Raw genomic sequence first — 21,553 nt, 5'->3', positions numbered from 1 at the left:
GGACTGGAGTATGGATCACCTGTGACTGACTATATTCGTCGTCTGTCTGTATGCACCGAACCGTGACGCCCGTACCATGCGGATCGGGAGGAATACATATGCCGTTACACCCCTAGTAATGAATGATGATATGAAATTAAAGTATTTGGTCTCAAATCTAAATATAAGACCTTATTTGGTTCTGTTTGTTTTTTCAGCTTGGAATCGTCTACAGAGATCTAAAACTTGAGAATATCCTTCTTGATGCAAACGGTCACATTGTGTTGACGGATTTTGGCCTTAGTAAGGAATTTCATGAGGTGAGTTTGTCTTTATATATTTATTTTCTTTTGGATTTTGGATTCTTGCCAGTTCTCCACAATTTAAAGACGACCTGTGGTGAAAATCAAGTTTTTAATGTTTATATGTCTATGTGGTGTTTTTAATATGCTTTAAGACAATGTGCAAATTCATAAGTCAACACCATTGCTGAGTATTTTCTTTAAAACTGTAGCGTCAAAAATGTGGTTTGAAATCGCCTGTGTTTCCTACATCACAAACACGTTGTAACCAATCACATTAATGTGTGGGCGGGCTTTAGCATATCATTAACTATGTTGCGAAGCAGGGGAGTCTCAAGAGAAGCCAGGTTATCCTGGTATATTTTTCTGTTGATATGAGAAATTAGGTAAATTTACCAATATAGAGGTGAATTATGTATATGTTGTATATTACAATTTTATGATGAACTATTTGTCTTTCTCCACTGACATTCTAAGTTGTTCAAAGCATTTCTAAGGATGCAGATTTTTTTGAAGGCCACTGTCTGACTCTAAGATGGCGAATGGGCACATGGTTTGTGTAACATTAGCAACACATTATTAGCTGTTTGATAGCGTATTCAAGCCAAAGGCTAATTATATCAATTACTGTTATGTGTCCGACGTTGTAGAGAGCAAATATTTTAATATAACCTATATTTAAATAAATATAATACTTTTTTAGTTACTGTAAAAATGTAATGCCCTCAAACCTCCAAAACTAAAATGGCATTATCAAGAAATTGCTAGAGTTTCTTTATTAAACCAATAAATAACCCATTAATTACCTTGTAAAGTTTCTTTGTTTGACCATTGAACATCTCACAGGTTTGTCGCATGGGGTGTTTCTGCTTAGATTCTCGGCCACCTGGGTTTGTCCAAAAAACAAAAAAGTTTTTTTTTCTGGAACAGAAATTTAGAGGGAACACTGTGTTAGAGTGACATGCAAGTTTGAGAACTGCTAAGGGTGAAAACAAGTTTTTTGATTAGACAGGCCAACAAGTGTTTAATATTTCACAGCTGTTGTTGTCATGATATTTGGAACATCTCAGTACTCACATTTTTATGGCTTTTATGTATGCTTGAAAAGAGTGGTTTTATATTAAAACATTAAAGGTACACTATGTAACTTTAAAAAAAAAAAAACTAAATTGCATGAATTTTGCAGAAGAACATTGTTTTGGTTGTGCTTTGGCTCTGTGTGACTCTGTGGATAAATATGGTTCTTTCTCATAACTAAAAAAAGAGAGAGAGATTATTATAATGCTCATAAAACATTCATTACTAGGCAAGAGATATAACCAGTTTAGATGGAAAGGGTCTCAAGCTGACTAGCTGAAGACGTTATTATAGCTATAGCCGTTAATAGACACGCTACAACAACCATAATGAAACAACCCTTCACAATAGATAATGCTTTACAGTGAACTCTGTTAGAGAGCTACAAATGGCAATTTATCTGTTCAATAAAAAACATACTCACCTGTTGAGTAATAAAGATGCCATCTCCGCATCACTTTTACAACATTTTAAAGTGGACCTATAATGCCCCTTTTCACAAGATGTAATATAAGTCTCTGGTGTCTCCAGAATGTGTCTGTGAAGTTTCAGATCAAAATACCCCACAGATCATTTATTATAGCTTGTCAAATTTGCCTCTATTTGTGTTTGAGCAAAAACACACTGTTTTTGTGTGTGTCCCTTTAAATGCAAATGAGCTGCTGCTCCCGGCTCTTTTTCCAGAAGAGGGCGGAGCTTTAACAGCTTAAGCTTAGGTTGCTCAACAACAACAAAGCTGGAGAATCTCACGCAGCCAAAATGTCAATGTCATGTCGGTGTTCAGCCTTACATGTTCAAACCGGAGTCAAACACTGATAGAGAGACGCAGTTAAAATTTTCAAGACCCGCTTTGTTTAAATAGCAAATGTACTCGTGCCCATCTGTTCACCCATGGGCGTGCTGGTCTGAAAACGAGGTGTGTTCAGGCGCATTTTTGGCATTTTGCTATTTTGAGGCAACTGAAAACGATAAAGCAATCTGCCATGCTACAAGTGCAACTGGCTTTTAAAGGGAATGGGAGATGACACTGATTGGTTTATTGCCCAAAACACACCTATGACTCACTAAGAGTCTAGGTACAACCCTTTTGGACCATGCACCTGGTGCACCGACCATTTTTTATGTTGTTAAGGGGAAACACTACAGGCAAAAACACTGTTTTTTCAGGCACCTGTCAATTTTGAGATTTTGCACTTTTTGGCTTTTCATAAAGTGTTTTTTCAGACTGGTGGAAAGAAAACATCCAAAATACACTTTTAAGTGTATATTTTATAGCACTTTATCTATTTGCATCTATAGATTTCAATTACAGTAAATATCTTTTATAGGCCGTTTTCTCAAAATGAGTTTTTTCTCAATTTCAGCAGAACTTACATACACCATACTTTACAGTTTTATTCCTATCTATATTCTTAAGGTTTTTACAGAGGGATTTGTTGATGTATAATTTGCCTGATTTTATACAACATTTTATTCCTAAAAAAATGGTGAAAATATATTTTTTTTCTGGCTGTTGATAGTATAGAGTGATAAAAAGAGATATCCAAAATTCCCTCTGTAAAAACCTTTGAATTTAATATGTCCAAAAAATTAAACGAGAACTGTGAACCTGACGTCATCCAATATTCAGATTTTTGTTCTAGAAATGTATGCAAATTAGCGCATATTTAATTAGATAATGCCTCATTTGCATATTTAAACATTACATTTTAGAAAACTTCTAATTCAAAAAATGTTTGCCATTTTTAATGTAATCAATCACCTGGGGTAGTATGGTGATATCTATTAGTTAATTTTTTTACCCTATTCACCTGGGGTGTCTCGCCTTAAACTAGCAAAAGTGGATTCAGACACACCCTAAGAGCACCTTCGGCATGAGCTTTAGAACATGTGCTTAGATCGTTAAAATAGGACCCAAAAAGTTACATGGTGTACCTTTAAAATGTCCAAGTGTTCCTTATTAAAAACGCCCAGACTTTCACTTTTCTAAATGTGTTTATGAGTGTATGAGACCAATGTTGAAAGATCTGTATTGAGAGAGTTATTGTTGCATCATTGTCTGGGATTTTGACATTCATCCATGAGAAGAGCATCTTTTATTTGGCTAACAAATGACTGTTTATTCCCGGGACCACCCAATATCCTGCACGCGCAGGTCCTGGCGTGTCCTGCCCTGTCAAAGATGATCTGTTTGATGTTTCAGTAGTTCACAATGAACCTTCCTCCATCCCATGGATGCAATTACAATGCAAGGCTGTTTACTCAATGCTGTAATCGCTTATCATGCATGTTTTGATCGTGCTCTTTGTTCTAAAAGATTATATTAACTTTTTGTTTTTCTCAGTTTGACCTTTTTTGTACCAGCTAACAACCCATTTCAGCCAGAATTTCTTTTTATGAGTGTGGTTTGAAAAGACGCCTGTGGCTATTAAGACTTTATAGCGTACATATAAACCAGCACACATAAAACGAGTAAATTCATCCGGCAGAAATATGCTGATTATGAGATGCATAAAAATAAAAGCAATTAATAAATGTACACAGGAACTTTAATTATAAAAGCCATGTGCTTGTAGCGGTATTCAAACGTGGCAAGAACGTTAAATGCTCATAGGATATTAAAGAAGATTGTTCCAGATGTTTTCATGTATTTCATTCCATAAATATGCCGCATAATTCAGAAAGCAGTTTTGCCCAATTTAGAAAGCACAGATGGTGCGTTTAGTCTTAGCCACAACGGCATCTAAGTGCAGTAATTAATCATTCTAGACTGATGAATCTTGTTTCGATGTATAGGCTTATATTTAATTGTATTTTTAACTTTTGAAAGACTGTGTTGCTATTGAAGTGTACTACACTCAAGTTTGGGGTCAGTAAGATTTTATTTTTGTAAGAAATTATACTTTTATTCAGCAAGGACACACTTAATTGATCAAATGTGACAGTAAAGACATTTATAATGTTACAAAATGTTTCTGTTTTGAATAAATGAACTTTCAACATTAAATCTTGAGCATCAAATCAGCATATTAGAATGATTTCTGAAGGATCATGTGACTGAAGACTGGAGTAATGATGCTGAAAATTCAACTTTGCATCACAGGAATAAATTCAGTTTTAAATAGAAAACAATTATTTTAAATTGTAATATTATTTCATAATACTTCTGTTTTTACTGTATTTTTGATCAAATAAATGCAGGCTTGGTAAGCATAAAAAATTTCTTTGTGTAAAAAGTGTAAAAGGTTTGCCACAAATTCAACTGACTGGCTTCTCTCCTGTATGATTTCATACGAGTCTCTTCAGTAACTTTTGACCTCCTAACTAAACTCCTTTCCACAAATGGATCATAAAAATTAAAACATTATAAATAAAAATTAATAACACAGTTTTCTCTTAGTCTTAAGTGCAAACAATAAGTGCAACCTTAATCAAAGTTTAAAAAAAATTCAAAGTGCAAATAGAGACCAAATATTTCTTCAAGCATGATACAGAGCTGAGAGATGGTTACAACTACACAGCCCAGCCTAAAGGCCCCAATATACTTCAAGCAAAGTACTTTTTCGTTTTGGGATCAACGGGAGCAACGGTTAGATGAATATGTAAAAATGTTGCACATTTTCCTCTCAGTAACAAAATAAATACAACAAAATTGAGAAACTAGCAAACATTTTTTAATAAAGCATAAGAAAAGCATCTGATCAGGGCAATGTGGATATGTTTGTTTGCATGAGCTCTGTAATTTGGCACTCCATTAAAGTCACGTCGCATTTATATTATAACACTTTATAAAATAGATTGCTTAAAATCAAGCAGCTTTACCACATTAAACACGAAAAAAGTGTCAGTCTCTCATTTTATCAGAAGTACTGCTTCGAAGCTCTCCAGTGTTCATGTTTTCACTCGCGGATGTCTGACTTCTACGGACTCGAGAGGAGAAATGAACTGGAAAAGATTTTCCGAGTGAAAGAAGTCAGAGCCTCAGCGCACACCTACCTTATGTAATGGCCACAGACCAATGGTTGTTCAAAGGTGCTTAACTGCCGAAGCGAACTTTTTCAGAAAGCTTTGGCAAGCTGTTTCGAACTTCCAAAACGAACTTTGTTTCGGACTGATTTTGTTCGAAATGACGTCACATCAGTTCGTTTGAAGTATATCGGGGCCTAAAGATAGCTTTCATATTGGGTGATATTTGCATGCATCAGGTAGTCAATATTGAATATTGTCAATATTTTCAATATTGAAATTGCATTTGAATGTGTGCTCACGTTTTACTTTCGCTTTCGTGATCACGTGTACTCTATGTATAGGGAGAGGCGATGCTGAGTGCGCATTCTACAAGATAAGACATTTGTCAAACGCTTTGGCTCTGTTGTTGATGTGCAACAAATCCTCCACCATGGTCTTGTCAGTCATCTCGTCACTTACACTCGTCACATGATCAGTGAACTCTGATTCCTGCTGCACTACATACGACTCTGCAGCTCATGTTAGATGAGCTGGATGGGATTGAAGTGACCGTTATCCAACTGAATTGAATGGTTTTTACTTCTATAAAAAGCAAAAGGACTATTCTATCCAAATTTCACCCTCACACTCCGTCATGGTAATATTGATGAGAAATCTTTCACGTTTTAATCTTGCAAGGTCTCGTGGCACCCCTAGTAAACACCTTCACATTCATGATGTATCGAGTCACGACTTGTATTTGATATTTAACGTTGCCTTTGATATATCATGATGTAATTGCTGATACCCAGCCCTAAACAACATCTACACTTCCAAAAAAAAAAAAAAATAATAATAATAATAATCTGGACGTGACAAAGGCAACCGTAAAAACTGAAACTGTACAGGTTTTGTTTACAGGTTTTTACAAACAGTAAAATAAACACTTTTTTTTTGTCTTGTAGGTAGAGAGGGCTTATTCTATCTGCGGCACTGTTGAATACATGGCGCCTGAGATTGTAGCAGGAGGAGAGTCAGGACACGACAAGGTAAATTGAACTGCTCATCCGTCCATTTACCACATTTTAAGTTCTGTTTAATTACATGTGAAATTTTCTTAAGCAGCTTTAAGTTAGACTTTTATTTAGTGATTCATTCATTAATTTTTAAAATGTTCCTGCATACATTTGAATGCTGTTGGGAATATAACCAGTGTGTTGAACCGATGTTCTCCTGCAGGCGGTGGACTGGTGGAGTATGGGAGTTCTGATGTATGAGCTGTTGACCGGAGGCTCTCCTTTCACTGTCGACGGCGATGAGAACTCTCATTCTGACATTGCTGAGTAAGACCAGCACATACATACACCAATACATGATGGGGTGGGAAATGTAAAGAATTTAAGCATTTTGGTTCTGATTGTGATTCTTCTTAGCAACTCTGGTTCAATTAATAATTCTCTAAGTTCTTTATTGAACTAAATTAAACATATTTATTTAAACTCTCTAGTAAATAATTTCATCCCTTAAAACTCATTTTTGATCACCAAAAATTACATATTTAAATGTTTTTTTTCCTTAAAAAAAATCTTCATGGCTTAAAATAGCTTGAATGCAACTCTACACCCTTGCTTCATTTAGTATTCTATGAATATGCGATTAGCCCTGCCTCCACTCATACCAGCTCAGAGATCCACTCGTTGATGATCACACATTGACGTGATTGGTTACAAGGTAGTTTGTGATGTCAGAAGCGCCGGCGATTTCAAACTGTGTTTTTTGAGACTGTCTGTGGTTCGCTGCAGTTTTAAAGGTGCCATCGAACAAGATGTAATATAAGTCTAAGGTGTCCCCTGAATGTGTCTGTGAAGTTTCAACTCAAAATACCCCATAGATTTTTTTTAATAAATTTTTTTAACTGCCTATTTTGGGGCATAATTAGAAATGCACCAATTCAGGCTGCGGTCCCTTTAATTCCTCACGCTAATATAACCCTCGAAATGGATCTTTACAAAGTGTTCGTCATGCATACTGCATGCATACATTGGATCATGTGAGTATAGTATTTATTTGGATGTTTACATTTGTTTCTGAATGAGTTTGATAGTGATCCGTGGCTAACGGCTAACATTACACACTGTTGGAGAGATTTATAAAGAATGAAGTTGTGTTTATGAATTATACAGACTGCAAGTGTTTAAAAATGAAAATAACGACAGTCTTGTCTCCGTGAATACAGTAATAAATTATGGTAACTTTAACCACATTTAACAGTACATTGGCAACATGCTAATGAAACATTTAGAAAGACAATTCACAAATATCACTAAAAATATCATGATATCATGGATCATGTCAGTTATTGTTGCTCCATCTGCCATTTTTCGTTATTGTTCTTGCTTGCTTACCTAGTCTGATTCAGCTGTGCACAGATCCAGACGTTAATACTGGCTGCCCTTGTGTAATGCCTTGAACATGGGCTGGCATATGCAAATATTGGGGTCAAACATATTAATGTTACGTAACAGTCGGTGTTATGTTGAGATTCGCCTGTTCTTTGGAGGTCTTTTAAACAAATGAGATTTATATAAGAAGGAGGAAACAATGGAGTTTGAAACTCAATGCATGTCATTTCCATTTCCAACTCTTGTTATTCAACTATTCCAATGTAAATTCAATTTTCCATTCAATGGCACCTTTAAAGAGAAAATACTTAGCAGTGGTGATGACTTACCTTTGGTTTGTTTAAAGTATATTAAAAACACCACATAGACATATAATCAACATTAAAAACTTGATTTTCACCTCAGAGGGACTTTAATTAGTTTATTTTTTAAAAATACCACTTACTAAAATACAACAAAATCCATGATGTGTATCTCATTGTGATATGAACGATCAGTTAACTACACTGACTTTAGTGTCATAAGCCTGCATACACTTAACAAGATTTTTTTTTGGTTCATTTCAAATCGGAAATGATGTAATTTGATGATTGATAAGAGTTATTCGTTCAAGAATCCGACTTAAACAGATCTGAAAGCATATGAAAATTTTTAGATTGTTGCTTTTTTTTAAAAAGTGGAACTTGCTCTGAATAAGAACTTGTTTCTTGGTTCCCAACCCTAGTTCTCTGTACGCCTTTATGTGGTTAAACACCAGTTTCCTTTTCATTATCTAGAAGTCCATCTTGTTTTGAAATCATGAATTTGGTTGCATCAGCATGTTGACAAAATAACATCAAATTACTTTCTTAAAGGCACAATATGTAAGATTTTTGCATTAAAATAACCAAAAACCACTAGCACAGTGTTATATATCTTGATAACTTGTGTGCTTATGTTATCCCAAATGTTTCCAACAATGTTTAAATTCAGAGAAATTCACAATTTTAACCAGTGTAGCCTCCCTCCTCATTGCGTCACCTGTTAATGGTGTCATGCCCTCGTTTTCAGCTTTTAGTAGCATATAAACCATGGCAACACAGTGAGTCTCATGAAAAAATGCGGAAGTAGTAGTTGTAGCGTCTAGCCAGAGCCACTTCAAGGCCATAAGCCAAAAATAAGACCGTCTCTGGTCTAGCATGCCTCTCTGTTGTTGTTTCGCACAGACCGTCATGGACCACAATTATTCGTTATCTTTTGTAGCAGGTTCCGTCGCCAAAGATTACGCCAAGAAACGTAAATGTACGGGTGAATCAAATGACCAAACGAGTTTTGGACGAGGAGAATTTTTTTTTTTTTTTTTTGTGCTGTCAATCGATAAAAAAAAAAATCATGATTAAAAACATTTTTATATTATAAAAATTGACATGCATCTCATTTTCTCACAACTCTTTAAGTTCATTTAAGACATTATTTAACTCATTTAAGACTCTCGACAAAACAGGCATTTTATAAGTCCTGTCGGATTGATTTCCATCGGCAGTGGAGGTGAAGACGACAACTCCCATCATTCCACAGTCCTTCACAAGTTTGTTTGTTGTTTTGAATATGCCACCTCTAATGGGGAAAATTGCATACTGTGCCTTTAAAGATGCATTTGTTTTTATTACAATTCAAATACGAATTTGCAGGAAGGGTATGGTTTTGATTAATTCTCTCTCTTTGCCCAATAGGAGAATTATGAAAAAGGATCCCCCGTTCCCCAAAGACATGGGGCCTCTGGCCAAAGACATTATCCAGCGACTGCTAATTAAAGACCCAAAAAAGAGGCTGGGCTCTGGCCCCTCAGGGGCCCAGAATGTGAAAAGCCATCCATTTTACCAGGCAAGACAAAAATGAACCATTGACTTTTTTTTTTTTTTTTTTTTTTTTTCACAAAAATTCATTTTAAATGAGAAGCACAATTATTTCCCTTGTCATTTCGTTGGCTTGTTAAAGTTCATTCAGGCTTTGAGGGACCAACATCAAAAATGTTTGACTTTTGTTGCTTCAGAAAATGAATTGGGAGGATCTAGCTGCTAAGAAGGTTCCGGCTCCTTTCAAACCTGTAATTCGTGATGAGCTGGATGTGAGCAACTTTGCAGAGGAGTTTACAGAGATGGACCCCACCTACTCTCCCGCGGCTCTTCCTAACAACTGTGACCGCATCTTCCAGGTAGGGGAATTAAAGGATTAGTTCACTTCAGAATTAAAATATCCTGATAATTTACTCACCCTAATGTCATCCAAGATGTTCATGTCTTTTTTCTTCAGTCGAAAAGAAATTAAAGTTTTTGAGGAAAACATTCCAGGATTTTTCTCCTTATAGTGGACTTCAACAGTTACCAACAGGTAAAAAAAAAAAAAGAGCTCTACATGATCCCAGGCGAGGAATAAGGGTTTATCTAGTGAAACGATCGGTCATTTTCTTAAAAAAAAAAAAAAAAAAAAACTTCTTAAAGGTGCCCTAGAATTAAAAATTGAATTTATCTTGGCATAGTTGAATAACAAGAGTTCAGTACATGGAAATGACATACAGTGAGTCTCAAACTCCATTGTTTCCTCCTTCTTATATAAATCTCATTTGTTTAAAAGACCTCAGAAGAACAGGCAAATCAACATAACACCGACTGTTACATATCCCGATCATTAATATGTATGACCCCAATATTTGCATATGCCAGCCCATGTTCAAGGCATTAGACAAGGGCAGCCAGTATTAACGTCTGGATCTGTGCACAGCTGAATCATCAGACTAGGTAAGCAAGCAAGAACAATAGCGAAAAATGGCAGATGGAGCAATAATAACTGACATGATCCATGATAACATGATATTTTTAGTGATATTTGTAAATTGTCTTTCTAAATGTTTCGTTAGCATGTTGCTAATGTACTGTTAAATGTGGTTAAAGTTACCATCGTTTCTTACTGTATTCACGGAGACAAGACTGTCGTTATTTTCATTTTTAAACACTTGCAGTCTGTATAATTCATAAACACATCTTCATACTTTATAAATCTCTCCAACAGTGTGTAATGTTAGCTTTAGCCACGGAGCACTATCAAACTCATTCAGAATCAAATGTAAACATCCAAATAAATACCATACTTACGCGATTAGACATGCTGCATGACGAACACTTTGTAAAGATCCATTTTGAGGGTTATATTAGCTGTGTGAACTTTGTTTATGCTGTTTAAGGCAAGCAGGAGCTCCGGGGGAGGGGAGCGCATGATTTAAAGGGGCTGCGCAGCCTGAATTGGCGCATATTTAATGATGCCCCAAAATAGGCAATTAAAAAAATTAATAAAAAAAAATCTATGCGGTATTTTGAGCTGCAACTTCACAGACACATTCAGGGGACTCCTTAGACTTATATTACATCTTTTTAAAAAGACGTTCTAGGGCACCTTTAAATAAAAATATACTTTTTAAACACAAATGACCTTAGCAGCATTTTTTTTGTTTGCGAAGCCTTAAAGGGATAGTTCACCCAAAAAAATGAAAATGAAATGAAAATTCTGTCATCAGTTTCTTTCTTCTGTTGAACACAAAAGAAGATATTTTGAAGAATGTTGGTAACCAGACAGTTGACGGCAGCCATAGTATTTTTTCCCTAACTGCTACCGTCAACTGTCTAGTTACCGACATTCTTTAAAATATCTTCTTTTGTGTTCAGCTGAAGAAAGAATCCCATACAGGTTTGGAACAACATGAGGGAGAGTAAATAATGACAATTTTCATTTTCAAAATTTTCATTTTTAGGTGAACTATCCCTTTAATGGGTATCATACAATTTAATACATTATTATTATTTTGCTCTGTTAATGTTGCAGTTTCTAATAAAGTTATCATGCAAAATTTACACACCAGTGCAAATTTGTACTTGCATTTGACAAATGTTAATTTTTTATTAAATGTTACCAAATATTATTGCTACAATTAAATGAACATACACTACAGTTTAAACGTTTGGGGTCTGTAAATTAAAAAAAAAAAAAGAAGAAAACAAAGTTTTTCCATGTCTCTTTGCTCACCAAGGCTGCATTTATTTGATCAAAAATACTGTAAAAATAGTTTTCAAATTTAAACATTTCAAATAAATTTCAAATATATTTTAAAATGAAATTTATTCCTGTGATGGCAAATCTGAATTTTCAGCATCATTACTCCAGTCTTCAGTGTCACATGATCCTTCTGAAATCGTAATATGATGATTTGCAGCTCAAGAAACATTTCTTATTATTATCATCATCAGTGTTGAAAGCAGTTGTGCTTCTCACTGTTTTTGTGGAAACCACAATACTTTGGGGGATTCTTTGATGAATAGAAAGATCAAAAGAACAGCATTTATTTGTAACAGAATTTGTAAGTGTCTTCACTTAAATTTTTATGCATTAAAAGTGACCCCAAACTTACTCAAATTTCACTCAAAAATATTTCAGGGTTTGAGAATGGCCAAGTATCAGCTGATTTCTTTGCCAGGCCAATATATCTACCTAAACCAGTGTTGATTCACTTTGAGCATTTATTTATGATACTAAGAATGAATTTCTGCACACGAGTGGACATTTGATGTTGCGTTAGGATATAATTGTTCAGTTAACCCTTCATTATCAGTAAGCAGGAAGTACTGAAGTGGATATGGGCAAGTCAGCCTTTATAATGATCACTTACGCAACGTGAGCCCGGCTGTCTGTGTTGGTATTCAGATGAATTAGAGAGCTGTTTGGAGATGTAATTATGGTGATATGTTTCAAGCATCAGATGTGAATGACTATTTTTGATGCGGCTTGATCCATAACGTTGCCTATAGCATGATGCCAGCTGAAATGGGAGGCTGCGAAAGAGATGGTGTCTATGATTGCTTTCTGAATCCTTCAGTCTGGCGGATCAATGCCGCCATTAAACGGCTCTGTCATGGAATAAAAGGTCGGCGTCTGCGAGAACAACCATGTCTGGCTCAATTACTCCTTCAACCTTTGATTACCAACTTCATCTTGGCTTTTCTGAGCGTTCGCCTTTCATGTGCGCTGGAATTTTGATCCTTCATAATTCTCGGGCGGTACAATTGCAGCGACGTCTGCAATGATAACTTTCGAAACGCACCACCACGCACACACATGCATAGCCGCATATAAACCCAGCCACCCCCTCAAACTCCTCACAAACTGAAATTAGGCTGCATTAGAGGACTGTGATAATTTGAAAAGCAGGGCAATCAAATACCTTGGCTTAGCAATTAAAAGCATTTCAACCATTCATCTCCTCATCCTTCCGTCCAGCCATCCTCTCATCCCGCCAGCCACTCCTCCGCCCATGTAGCACACAGCTGCAGTCTGGCCGCGTAAGTGGGACATGGGCTGGCAGAGGCTTTATTTAGTTGGGCGCACATGATGCAGTCGTTGCAAACAATGTGACTGGAGTCCCTTGGCATGTAAGATTTGCAGAAATGCAAAAGGCTGTGTTGTTTGAGTTCCTTCAGTGACCCTGAAACTTCCTCTGCATTAGTTCCCTCTTCTCTTAGTGAGTGTGTTTATTGATGTTTGTATCTGCAGGGCTATTCCTTCATGGCTCCCTCCATCCTGTTTAAGAGGAATGCGGTGATGGACGACCCGGCTCAGCTGTGTGGCGTGTCAGAGAGGCCGGGCTCCGCTGCTGTTGCCCGTAGCGCTATGATGAAGGTCAGTCTGCATATTGCTGTGTAGTAACATTTAAAGCTGAAGTGTCTTTTTTTTAAAGGGATTGTTCACCCAAAAATAAAAATTAAATGCTACAAAAGTGTAGAACAGGGCCACTGTCATGCAGAGTTTAGCTACAACCCTAATTAAACACCTGAACCAGCTAATCATGGTCTTCAGGATTACTAGAATCTTCCAGGCAGGTGTTTTGGAGATGGTTGGAGCTAAAATCTGCAGGCCCTCCAGGAGCAGAGTTTGACACCAATAGAATATGGTCCCTTTAAAGGTGCCGTAGAATGGGAAATTGAATTTACCTTGACATAGTTGAATAACAAGAGTTCAGTACATGGAAATGACATACAGTGAGTTTCAAACTCCATTGCTTCCTCCTTCTTGTGTAAATCTCATTTGTTTAATAGACCTCCGAAAAACAGGCGAATCTTAACATAACACCGACTGTTACATATCCCGATCATTAATATGTATGACCCCAATATTTGCATATGCCAGCTCATGTTCAAGGCATTAGACAAGGGCAGCCAGTATTAACGTCTGGATCTGTGCACAGCTGAATCATCAGACTAGGTAAGCAAGCAAGAACAATAGCGAAAATGGCAGATGGAGCAATAATAACTGACATAATCCATGATAACATGATATTTTTAGTGATATTTGTAAATTGTCTTTCTAAATGTTTCGTTATCATGTTGCTAATGTACTGTTAAATGTGGTTCAAGTTAGACTGTCGTTATTTTCATTTTTTAAACGCTTGCAGTCTGTATAATGCATAAACACAACTTCATTCTTTATAAATCTCTCCAACAGTGTGTAATGTTAGCTTTAGCCACGGAGCACTATCAAACTCATTCAGAATCAAATGTAAACATCCAAATAAATACTATACTCACATGATCCGACGCATGCATGCAGTATGCATGACGAACATTTTGTAAAGATCAATTTGAGGGTTATATTAGCTGTGTGAACTTTGTTTATGCAATGTATTATAGTCGAGAGCTCGGGGGGCAGGGAGCGCGTGATTTAATGGGGCCGCAGCCTGAATCGGTGCATAGTTAATGATGCACATTCAGGGGACACCTTAGACTTATATTACATCTTGTGAAAGAAGGTTCTAGGGCACCTTTAAGTAAATTAATATCATCAATTTTCCTTGACTTCTGACAAACTGACCATAGGACTCGCCGTTCTACATGAACTATGAGATGGACCTGAGGGAGAACGCTTTGGGAGAGGGAAGCTTCTCCATCTGCAGACAATGCACTCACAAGAAGACCGGACAGAAATATGCTGTAAAGATTGTCAGTAAAAGGTACCGGCCATGCAGCCTGACGAGAGAGTATTTTTGATGTACTTAAAGTTTAGTTGTATTTCATAATAATCATTGAAGTGATTTGCAGTGCTCCTTTATCATTCTGCAGAATGGAGGCACAGACGCAGAAAGAGATTGCCGCTCTCAAACTGTGTGACGGACACCCCAACATAGTCAAACTACATGAAATCTACCATGACCAGGTATGACAGTGTTTGAGAAAGAGCTCCTGTACACATCAAAGCCTCATTCATTCAAAGGACTGGGCTAGCCTGAATAAGTTTGAACCCTCTTTGTCCTCACACCTGCCCCAGATTTAATTCCCTCCCTCCTGTTCATAAACTGTCCTCTTCCTTTTCTTTGTACTTCATCTTAATTACCATCCAGTCTTTATCAGATGCAGCCGCAAAGAAGGTTAAAACTAACAGGGCTGTGTTTCTCAAAAGCATTGTACGCATAAGTAGATCGTAGATCCATTGGCACCAATGGTCTTTACAATTATCTTGACTCACAATGCTTTTGAGAAACAGCCCTGGAGAAGTAACACCATGGTTGGTTTTCAGTGGTCAACAAAAACATCCAAACGTGTCCTATTTACATATTTAATAAGCATACTCTGTCTCTTTTCCTAAAGAAAAAAAACTACTTAAATTTCCTGAAGGAAGTGTAAGTCCTCGCAGGGCAGCAAAACAATGGAAGTCCATCAGATCTGCTTTCTCATTGTCCTGGCCGCTGTGTTAGAATTTGATATAGGTTGAACAGAAGTAAGGAAAAAGAACAAATACAATACACTATGCCAATCAAAGCAAAGCAATTCATTATGCATATTATTATTATTATTATTATCTTTATTTTACCATGAAAAAAGCACATTAAGATTAAAAAATCTCTTTTGCAAGAGCATCCTGGCCAAGATTGTCATCAACACAACTCATGTGGGTTTAACAGATAACATCCATCCATCCATAGATACATACAAACACACAAACAAGTCAAATCAAATAAAAAAAAATATATATATACAATGAGAAGGGATATCAATACATAACTAAATCAGACAAAGCATCTACAACTTTATATTTCTGTCTCCAAATCTTTTAAAAAAAATCACTTTAAAAATGTCCAATGAGACCAGCTCATTAAGTTTCGGCTTAATTTGCAAATTATTCCAGGCAGAGGGAGCAGCAAATTTAAATGCCTTTTCCCCTAATTCAGTGCACACCACTGGAACAGATGGTAAGAAAAATTCCTGGGACCGAAGGCCATAACTACCTACATGTTTTTTTTACAGACGTAGGTCTGAAGATATGAAATAAGCAGACCCAGGATAGATTTATAAATAAGAACATGCCAGATAAACAGTGTCCAAAGCATGTAAACACTGAGAAGATGCATATGACATCACCATAATCCAGTACAGACATAAAAGTGGCGGCAACAAGCCTTTTTTTAAAGGTGCCCTAGAATCAAAAATTGAATTTACCTCGGCATAGTTGAATAACAAGAGTTCAGTACATGGAAATGACATACATTGAGTTTCAAACTCCATAAACTCCACTTCCTCCTTCTTATGTAAATCTCATTTGTTTAAAAGACCTCAGAAAAACAGGCGAATCTCAACATAACACCGACTATTACGTAACAGCATGTTAGCATGTTGCTAATGTACTGTTAAATGTGGTTAAAGTTACCATCGTTTCTTACTGTATTCACGGAGACAAGAGCCGTCGCTATTTTCATTTTTAAACACTTGCAGTCTGTATAATTCATAAACAACTTCATTCTTTATAAATCTCTCCAACAGTGTGTAATGTTAGCTTTAGCCACGGATCACTATCAAACTCATTCAGAATCAAATGTAAACATCCAAATAAATACTATACTGACATGATCCGACGCATGCATGAAGTATGAATGACGAACATCTTGTAAAGATCCATTTGAGGGTTATATTAGCTGTGTGAACTTTGTTTATGCAATGTATTATAGTCGAGAGCTCGGGGGGCGGGGAGCGAGAGATTTAAAGGGGCCGCACACTGAATCGGTGCATAGTTAATGATGCCCCAAAATAGGCAGTTAAAAAAATTAATAAAAAAAACTCTATGGGGTATTTTGAGCTGAAACTTCACAGACACATTCAGGGGACACCTTAGACTTATTTTACATCTTGTAAAAACTGGTTCTAGGGCACCTTTAAGAATTGATTCTAAAATAAAAACCCAGTTTCACTTTCAGTCTTTTCACCAGTTGTTGAACATGAGGGCAAAAGGAGAGAGAGTCATCAGTTAAAATCCCAAGATACCTATGCTGAGACACAAACTCAATCTCTGAACCTCAGGAAATGGTAATTGAAAGAAGATTGAGGGATTGAGTTCAAATAAGTTACGCTGAACAATATTAAAAGCAAGCTGCAACTGAGAGATCCAGATTGGGTGTGGATGCTGAACTATATATAACTGTATTATCAGCGTGACAGTGGAAATTTGAATTATGAACATTTTGATCAATATAATTAATATATAGAGTAAATAGGAGTGGTCCTAGGACTGACCCCTGTGGCACACCTTTAGTTACATTGAGTGAACAAGAGATAAGACCTTCTGCCTGTACACAATGAGTTCTGTTTGATTAAACCAACCAATAGCATATTTAGATAATCTAATACTGACAAGAGGTGCATCAATTTATGGTCAAGATCTTATATTGACTATGCAAAAGTCAAGCACTCTATAAAGTCTACTCCATCATGGACTCCATCTGGACTCAATTCATGTGTGAAAATGCTTTTAGTGTCACACGATCCTTCAGAAATCATTCCAATATGCTGATTTGGTGCACAAGAAACATTTCATATTAAAAGGTTAGTTCAAAAATGTAAATAATGTCAATTATTACCCTCATGTCGTTCCACACCCGTAAGACCTTCGTTTATCTTCAGAACACAAATTAAGATATTTCTGATAAAATCCGATGGCTCAGTGAGGCCTGCATTCACAGAAATGACATTTCCTCTCTCAAGATCCATAAAGGTACTAAAAACATATTTAAATCAGTTCATGTGAGTACAGTGGTTTTACCTTAATATCATAAAGCGACGAGAATACTTTTTGTGCGCCAAAAAAAGTGATGGGCCTATTTCAAAACACTGCTTCGGAGCTTTACAAATCGAATCAGTGACTCGGATCTCCTATCAAACGGTTAAACTGCTGCAATCACGTGACTTTGGCGATTTGAGTCACTGATTCGACTGATTCAGTCGATTGAAAAGTCGTCATTTTGAAGCACAGAAAATATTCTCATCGCTTTATAATATTAATACTGAACCACTGTACTCACATGAACTGATTTAAATATGTTTTTAGTACCTTAATGGATCTTGAGAGAGGAAATGTCATTGCTGGCAATGCAGGCCTCACTGAGCCATCGGATTTAATCAAAATATCTTAATTTGTGTTCCGAAGATGAACGAAGGTCTTACGGGTGTGGAACGACGTGAGGGTGAGTAATTAATGACATTATTTTCAATTTTGGGTGAACTAATTCTTTAATGTTGTAAACAGTTGTGCTGCTTAATATTTTGTGAAAAGGTTGATGCATTTTTTTAGTATTCTTTGAAGAAGAGAAGCTTCAAAAGAACAGCATTTGTTATATAAAAAATCTTTTGTAATATTATAAATGTCTTTACTATCACTTTTGATCAATTTAATGCATCCTTTCTGAATAAATGTATTCATTTCTTTAAAAAAAATATTTATTTACTTACTTATATTATTCATCGTCACTGTTGCTGGGGTTTATTAGGCCTTTTGGCGTTTGTGTGTTATTTGTGTGTTTTTCAGTGTGTGCCAGACATCCTGATCCATCGTCCTATTCATTAGTATGATAAGCTAGAGTCAGTTGGGCTGCTCTTCACATCTGTGAAAGTGTGTATGTGTGTGTGCGTGCCCACTTGCCAATTGGAGGTTATCAACCCCACGCTCTGTACCCAGTGCCGTGCCCCAGATGAAAAGCAGAGCCGCCCTGCCCGGTCAGGGTCTTTGTTCCTCTTTACCAGAGATAATGAGAGATATTAGCTTGCTCTTTTTCATTTGCCTTTCTTTTTTTCTTCTGTGCGCACACACACATACACACTTGCACACTCATACACTCTTTTCTATCTCATCCCAACCCCATACAGGACCCAAACACTTGTTCTGCCGTTCACTTATTCACACTCATTCAGCGTATAATGAGACTGAAGCCCATTTTAAAAATCATCTTAAATCTGAACCTTTGCCAAACGGTTTTTCCAGTCCTTCAAAGGCATCATTTCCTCTGTCTGTCATTAAATGTACGTCTGTGCCAGGATAGAAGGCTTTTCATAATATCTATCTGTCAGTTTTGTGTAATTGCGATCATATACCATTCCATGTGGTTATTCTTGCAAATGGTGCGTTTCCATGTGCTCGCTAATTTTATGTTTGGACTCTTGCCTCTTTTATTAGGAAGAATGATAGCAGAAAGAAGCTTGGCAATATATGCCGCTTGTAAATTTATTTTTTTACCTTTGTAAGGGCAGTTTTTATAAATACCTCATTGAATATATCTGTGTTATCTTTTATGTCAAATACAAACCCGATTCCAAAAAAGTTGGGACACTGTACAAATTGTGAATAAAAACAGAATGCAATGATGTGGAAGTTTCAAATTTCAATATTTTATTCAGAATACAACATAGATGACATATCAAATGTTTAAACTGAGAAAATGTATCATTTTAAGGGAAAAATAAGTTGATTTTAAATTTGATGGCATCAACACATCTCAAAAAAGTTGGGACAAGGCCATGTTTACCACTGTGTGGCATCCCCTCTTCTTTTTATAACAGTCTGCAAACGTCTGGGGACTGAGGAGACAAGTTGCTCAAGTTTAGGAATAGGAATGTTGTCCCATTCTTGTCTAATACAGGCTTCTAGTTGCTTGACTGTCTTAGGTCTTCTTTGTCACATCTTCCTCTTTATGATGCACCAAATGTTTTCTATGGGTGAAAGATCTGGACTGCAGGCTGGCCATTTCAGTACCCGGATCCTTCTTCTACGCAGCCATGATGTTGTAATTGATGCAGTATGTGGTCTGGCATTTTCATGTTGGAAAATGCAAGGTCTTCCCTGAAAGAGACGACGTCTGGATGGGAGCATATTATGTTGTTCTAGAACTTGGATATACCTTTCAGCATTGATGGTGCCTTCCCAGATGTGTAAGCTGCTCATGCCACACGCACTCATGCAACCCCATACCATCAGAGATGCAGGCTTCTGAACTGAGCGCTGATAACAACTTGGGTTGTCCTTGTCCTCTTGAGTCCGGATCACATGGCGTCCCAGTTTTCCAAAAAGAACTTCAAATTTTGATTCGTCTGACCACAGAACAGTTTTCCACTTTGCCGCAGTCCATTTTAAATGAGCCTTGGCCCAGAGAAAACGCCTGCGCTTCTGGATCATGTTTAGATATGGCTTCTTTTTTGACCTATAGAGATTTAGCCGGCAACGGCGAATGGCATGGTTTATTGTGTTCACCAGCAATGTTTTCTGGAAGTATTCCTGAGCCCATGTTGTGATTTCCATTACAGTAGCATTCCTGTATGTGATGCAGTGCCGTCTAAGGGCCCGAAGATCACGGGCATCCAGTATGGTTTTCCGGCCTTGACCCTTACGCACAGAGATTGTTCCAGATTCTCTGAATCTTTGGATGATATTATGCACTGTAGATGATGATAACTTCAAACTCTTTGCAATTTTTCTCGGAGAAACTCCTTTCTGATATTGCTCCATTATTTTTCACCGCAGCATTGGGGGAATTGGTGATCCTCTGCCCATCTTGACTTCTGAGAGACACTGCCACTCTGAGAGGCTCTTTTTATACCCAATCATGTTGCCAATTGACCTAATAAGTTGCAAATTGGTCCTCTAGCTGTTCCTTATATGTACATTTAACTTTTCCAGCCTCTTATTGCTACCTGTCCCAACTTTTTTGGAATGTGTAGCTCTCATGAAATCCAAAATGAGCCAATATTTGGCATGACATTTCAAAATGTCTCACTTTCAACATGTAATATGTTATCTATATTCTATTGTGAATAAAATATAAGTTTATGAGATTTGTAAATTATTGCATTCCTTTTTTATTCACAATTTGTACAGTGTCCCAACTTTTTTGGAATCGGGTTTGTACTTGCGTTATAAATTTTTTTTTCAGTTTATAATATAGACCAGGGGTTCAAAACTCCAACCTTGATCAAACTCACCTACTTATAACTTTCTAGTATTCCTGAAGACCGTGTGTGTTCGATTTGAAGCAGCGCTGCACAGACCGATCGGTGCATGACATCAAAGTATCGCAAGAGCAATTAGAGAGATGGCTCTGAATTATTTGAGCTCTCTAATATGGTGAAATTATGTTTGTGTGCTTGTATAGCTACACACATATCTCGTTCTGGAGCTCTTGCGAGGTGGAGAGCTGCTGGAGAGGATCAGAAGGAAGCAGCACTTCAGCGAGACGGAGGCCAGCCGTATCATGCGCAGACTGGTGTCTGCCGTCAGCCACATGCATGATGTTGGCGTGGTGCACAGGGACCTCAAACCAGAGGTACAGCACGCCACAACACATCCACTGTCATTATCGTAGAAATGCAACCCACATGTCACAGCACTTTAGGTCGAGGAGCCCCAAAGTGCAGGTTGGGCAGAACTTTACATAGTAGTTAGGCTGCATGATTGACAAGTCTAGCTGAATAAAATAGAAAATGTATTCAAGAAACATCTGCGTTAAGTTAATAT

The 21,553-nt window shown here is 37.0% G+C and overlaps 1 protein-coding gene across 1 annotated transcript in view; it reads left to right on the top strand.

Annotated features, from left to right (window-relative positions):
- Positions 1-21,553, top strand: part of rps6ka5 (ribosomal protein S6 kinase, polypeptide 5) — a 45,396-nt gene that overhangs the window by 12,669 nt on the left and 11,174 nt on the right. Inside the window, exons 5-13 of the mRNA XM_048192323.1 lie at positions 198-299; positions 6,272-6,355; positions 6,546-6,649; positions 9,421-9,571; positions 9,741-9,902; positions 13,286-13,411; positions 14,605-14,738; positions 14,848-14,941; positions 21,192-21,362. Of these exons, the coding sequence (XP_048048280.1) occupies positions 198-299; positions 6,272-6,355; positions 6,546-6,649; positions 9,421-9,571; positions 9,741-9,902; positions 13,286-13,411; positions 14,605-14,738; positions 14,848-14,941; positions 21,192-21,362 (1,128 nt within the window). The remainder of the gene's footprint in view (positions 1-197; positions 300-6,271; positions 6,356-6,545; positions 6,650-9,420; positions 9,572-9,740; positions 9,903-13,285; positions 13,412-14,604; positions 14,739-14,847; positions 14,942-21,191; positions 21,363-21,553) is intronic.

This window comes from Megalobrama amblycephala, linkage group LG5 (genome assembly GCF_018812025.1).
Source record: "Megalobrama amblycephala isolate DHTTF-2021 linkage group LG5, ASM1881202v1, whole genome shotgun sequence".
NCBI classification, from domain to species: domain Eukaryota; kingdom Metazoa; phylum Chordata; class Actinopteri; order Cypriniformes; family Xenocyprididae; genus Megalobrama; species Megalobrama amblycephala.
Note: the sequence above shows the minus strand (reverse complement) of the source record. Positions and strands in the feature narration are given on the sequence as shown.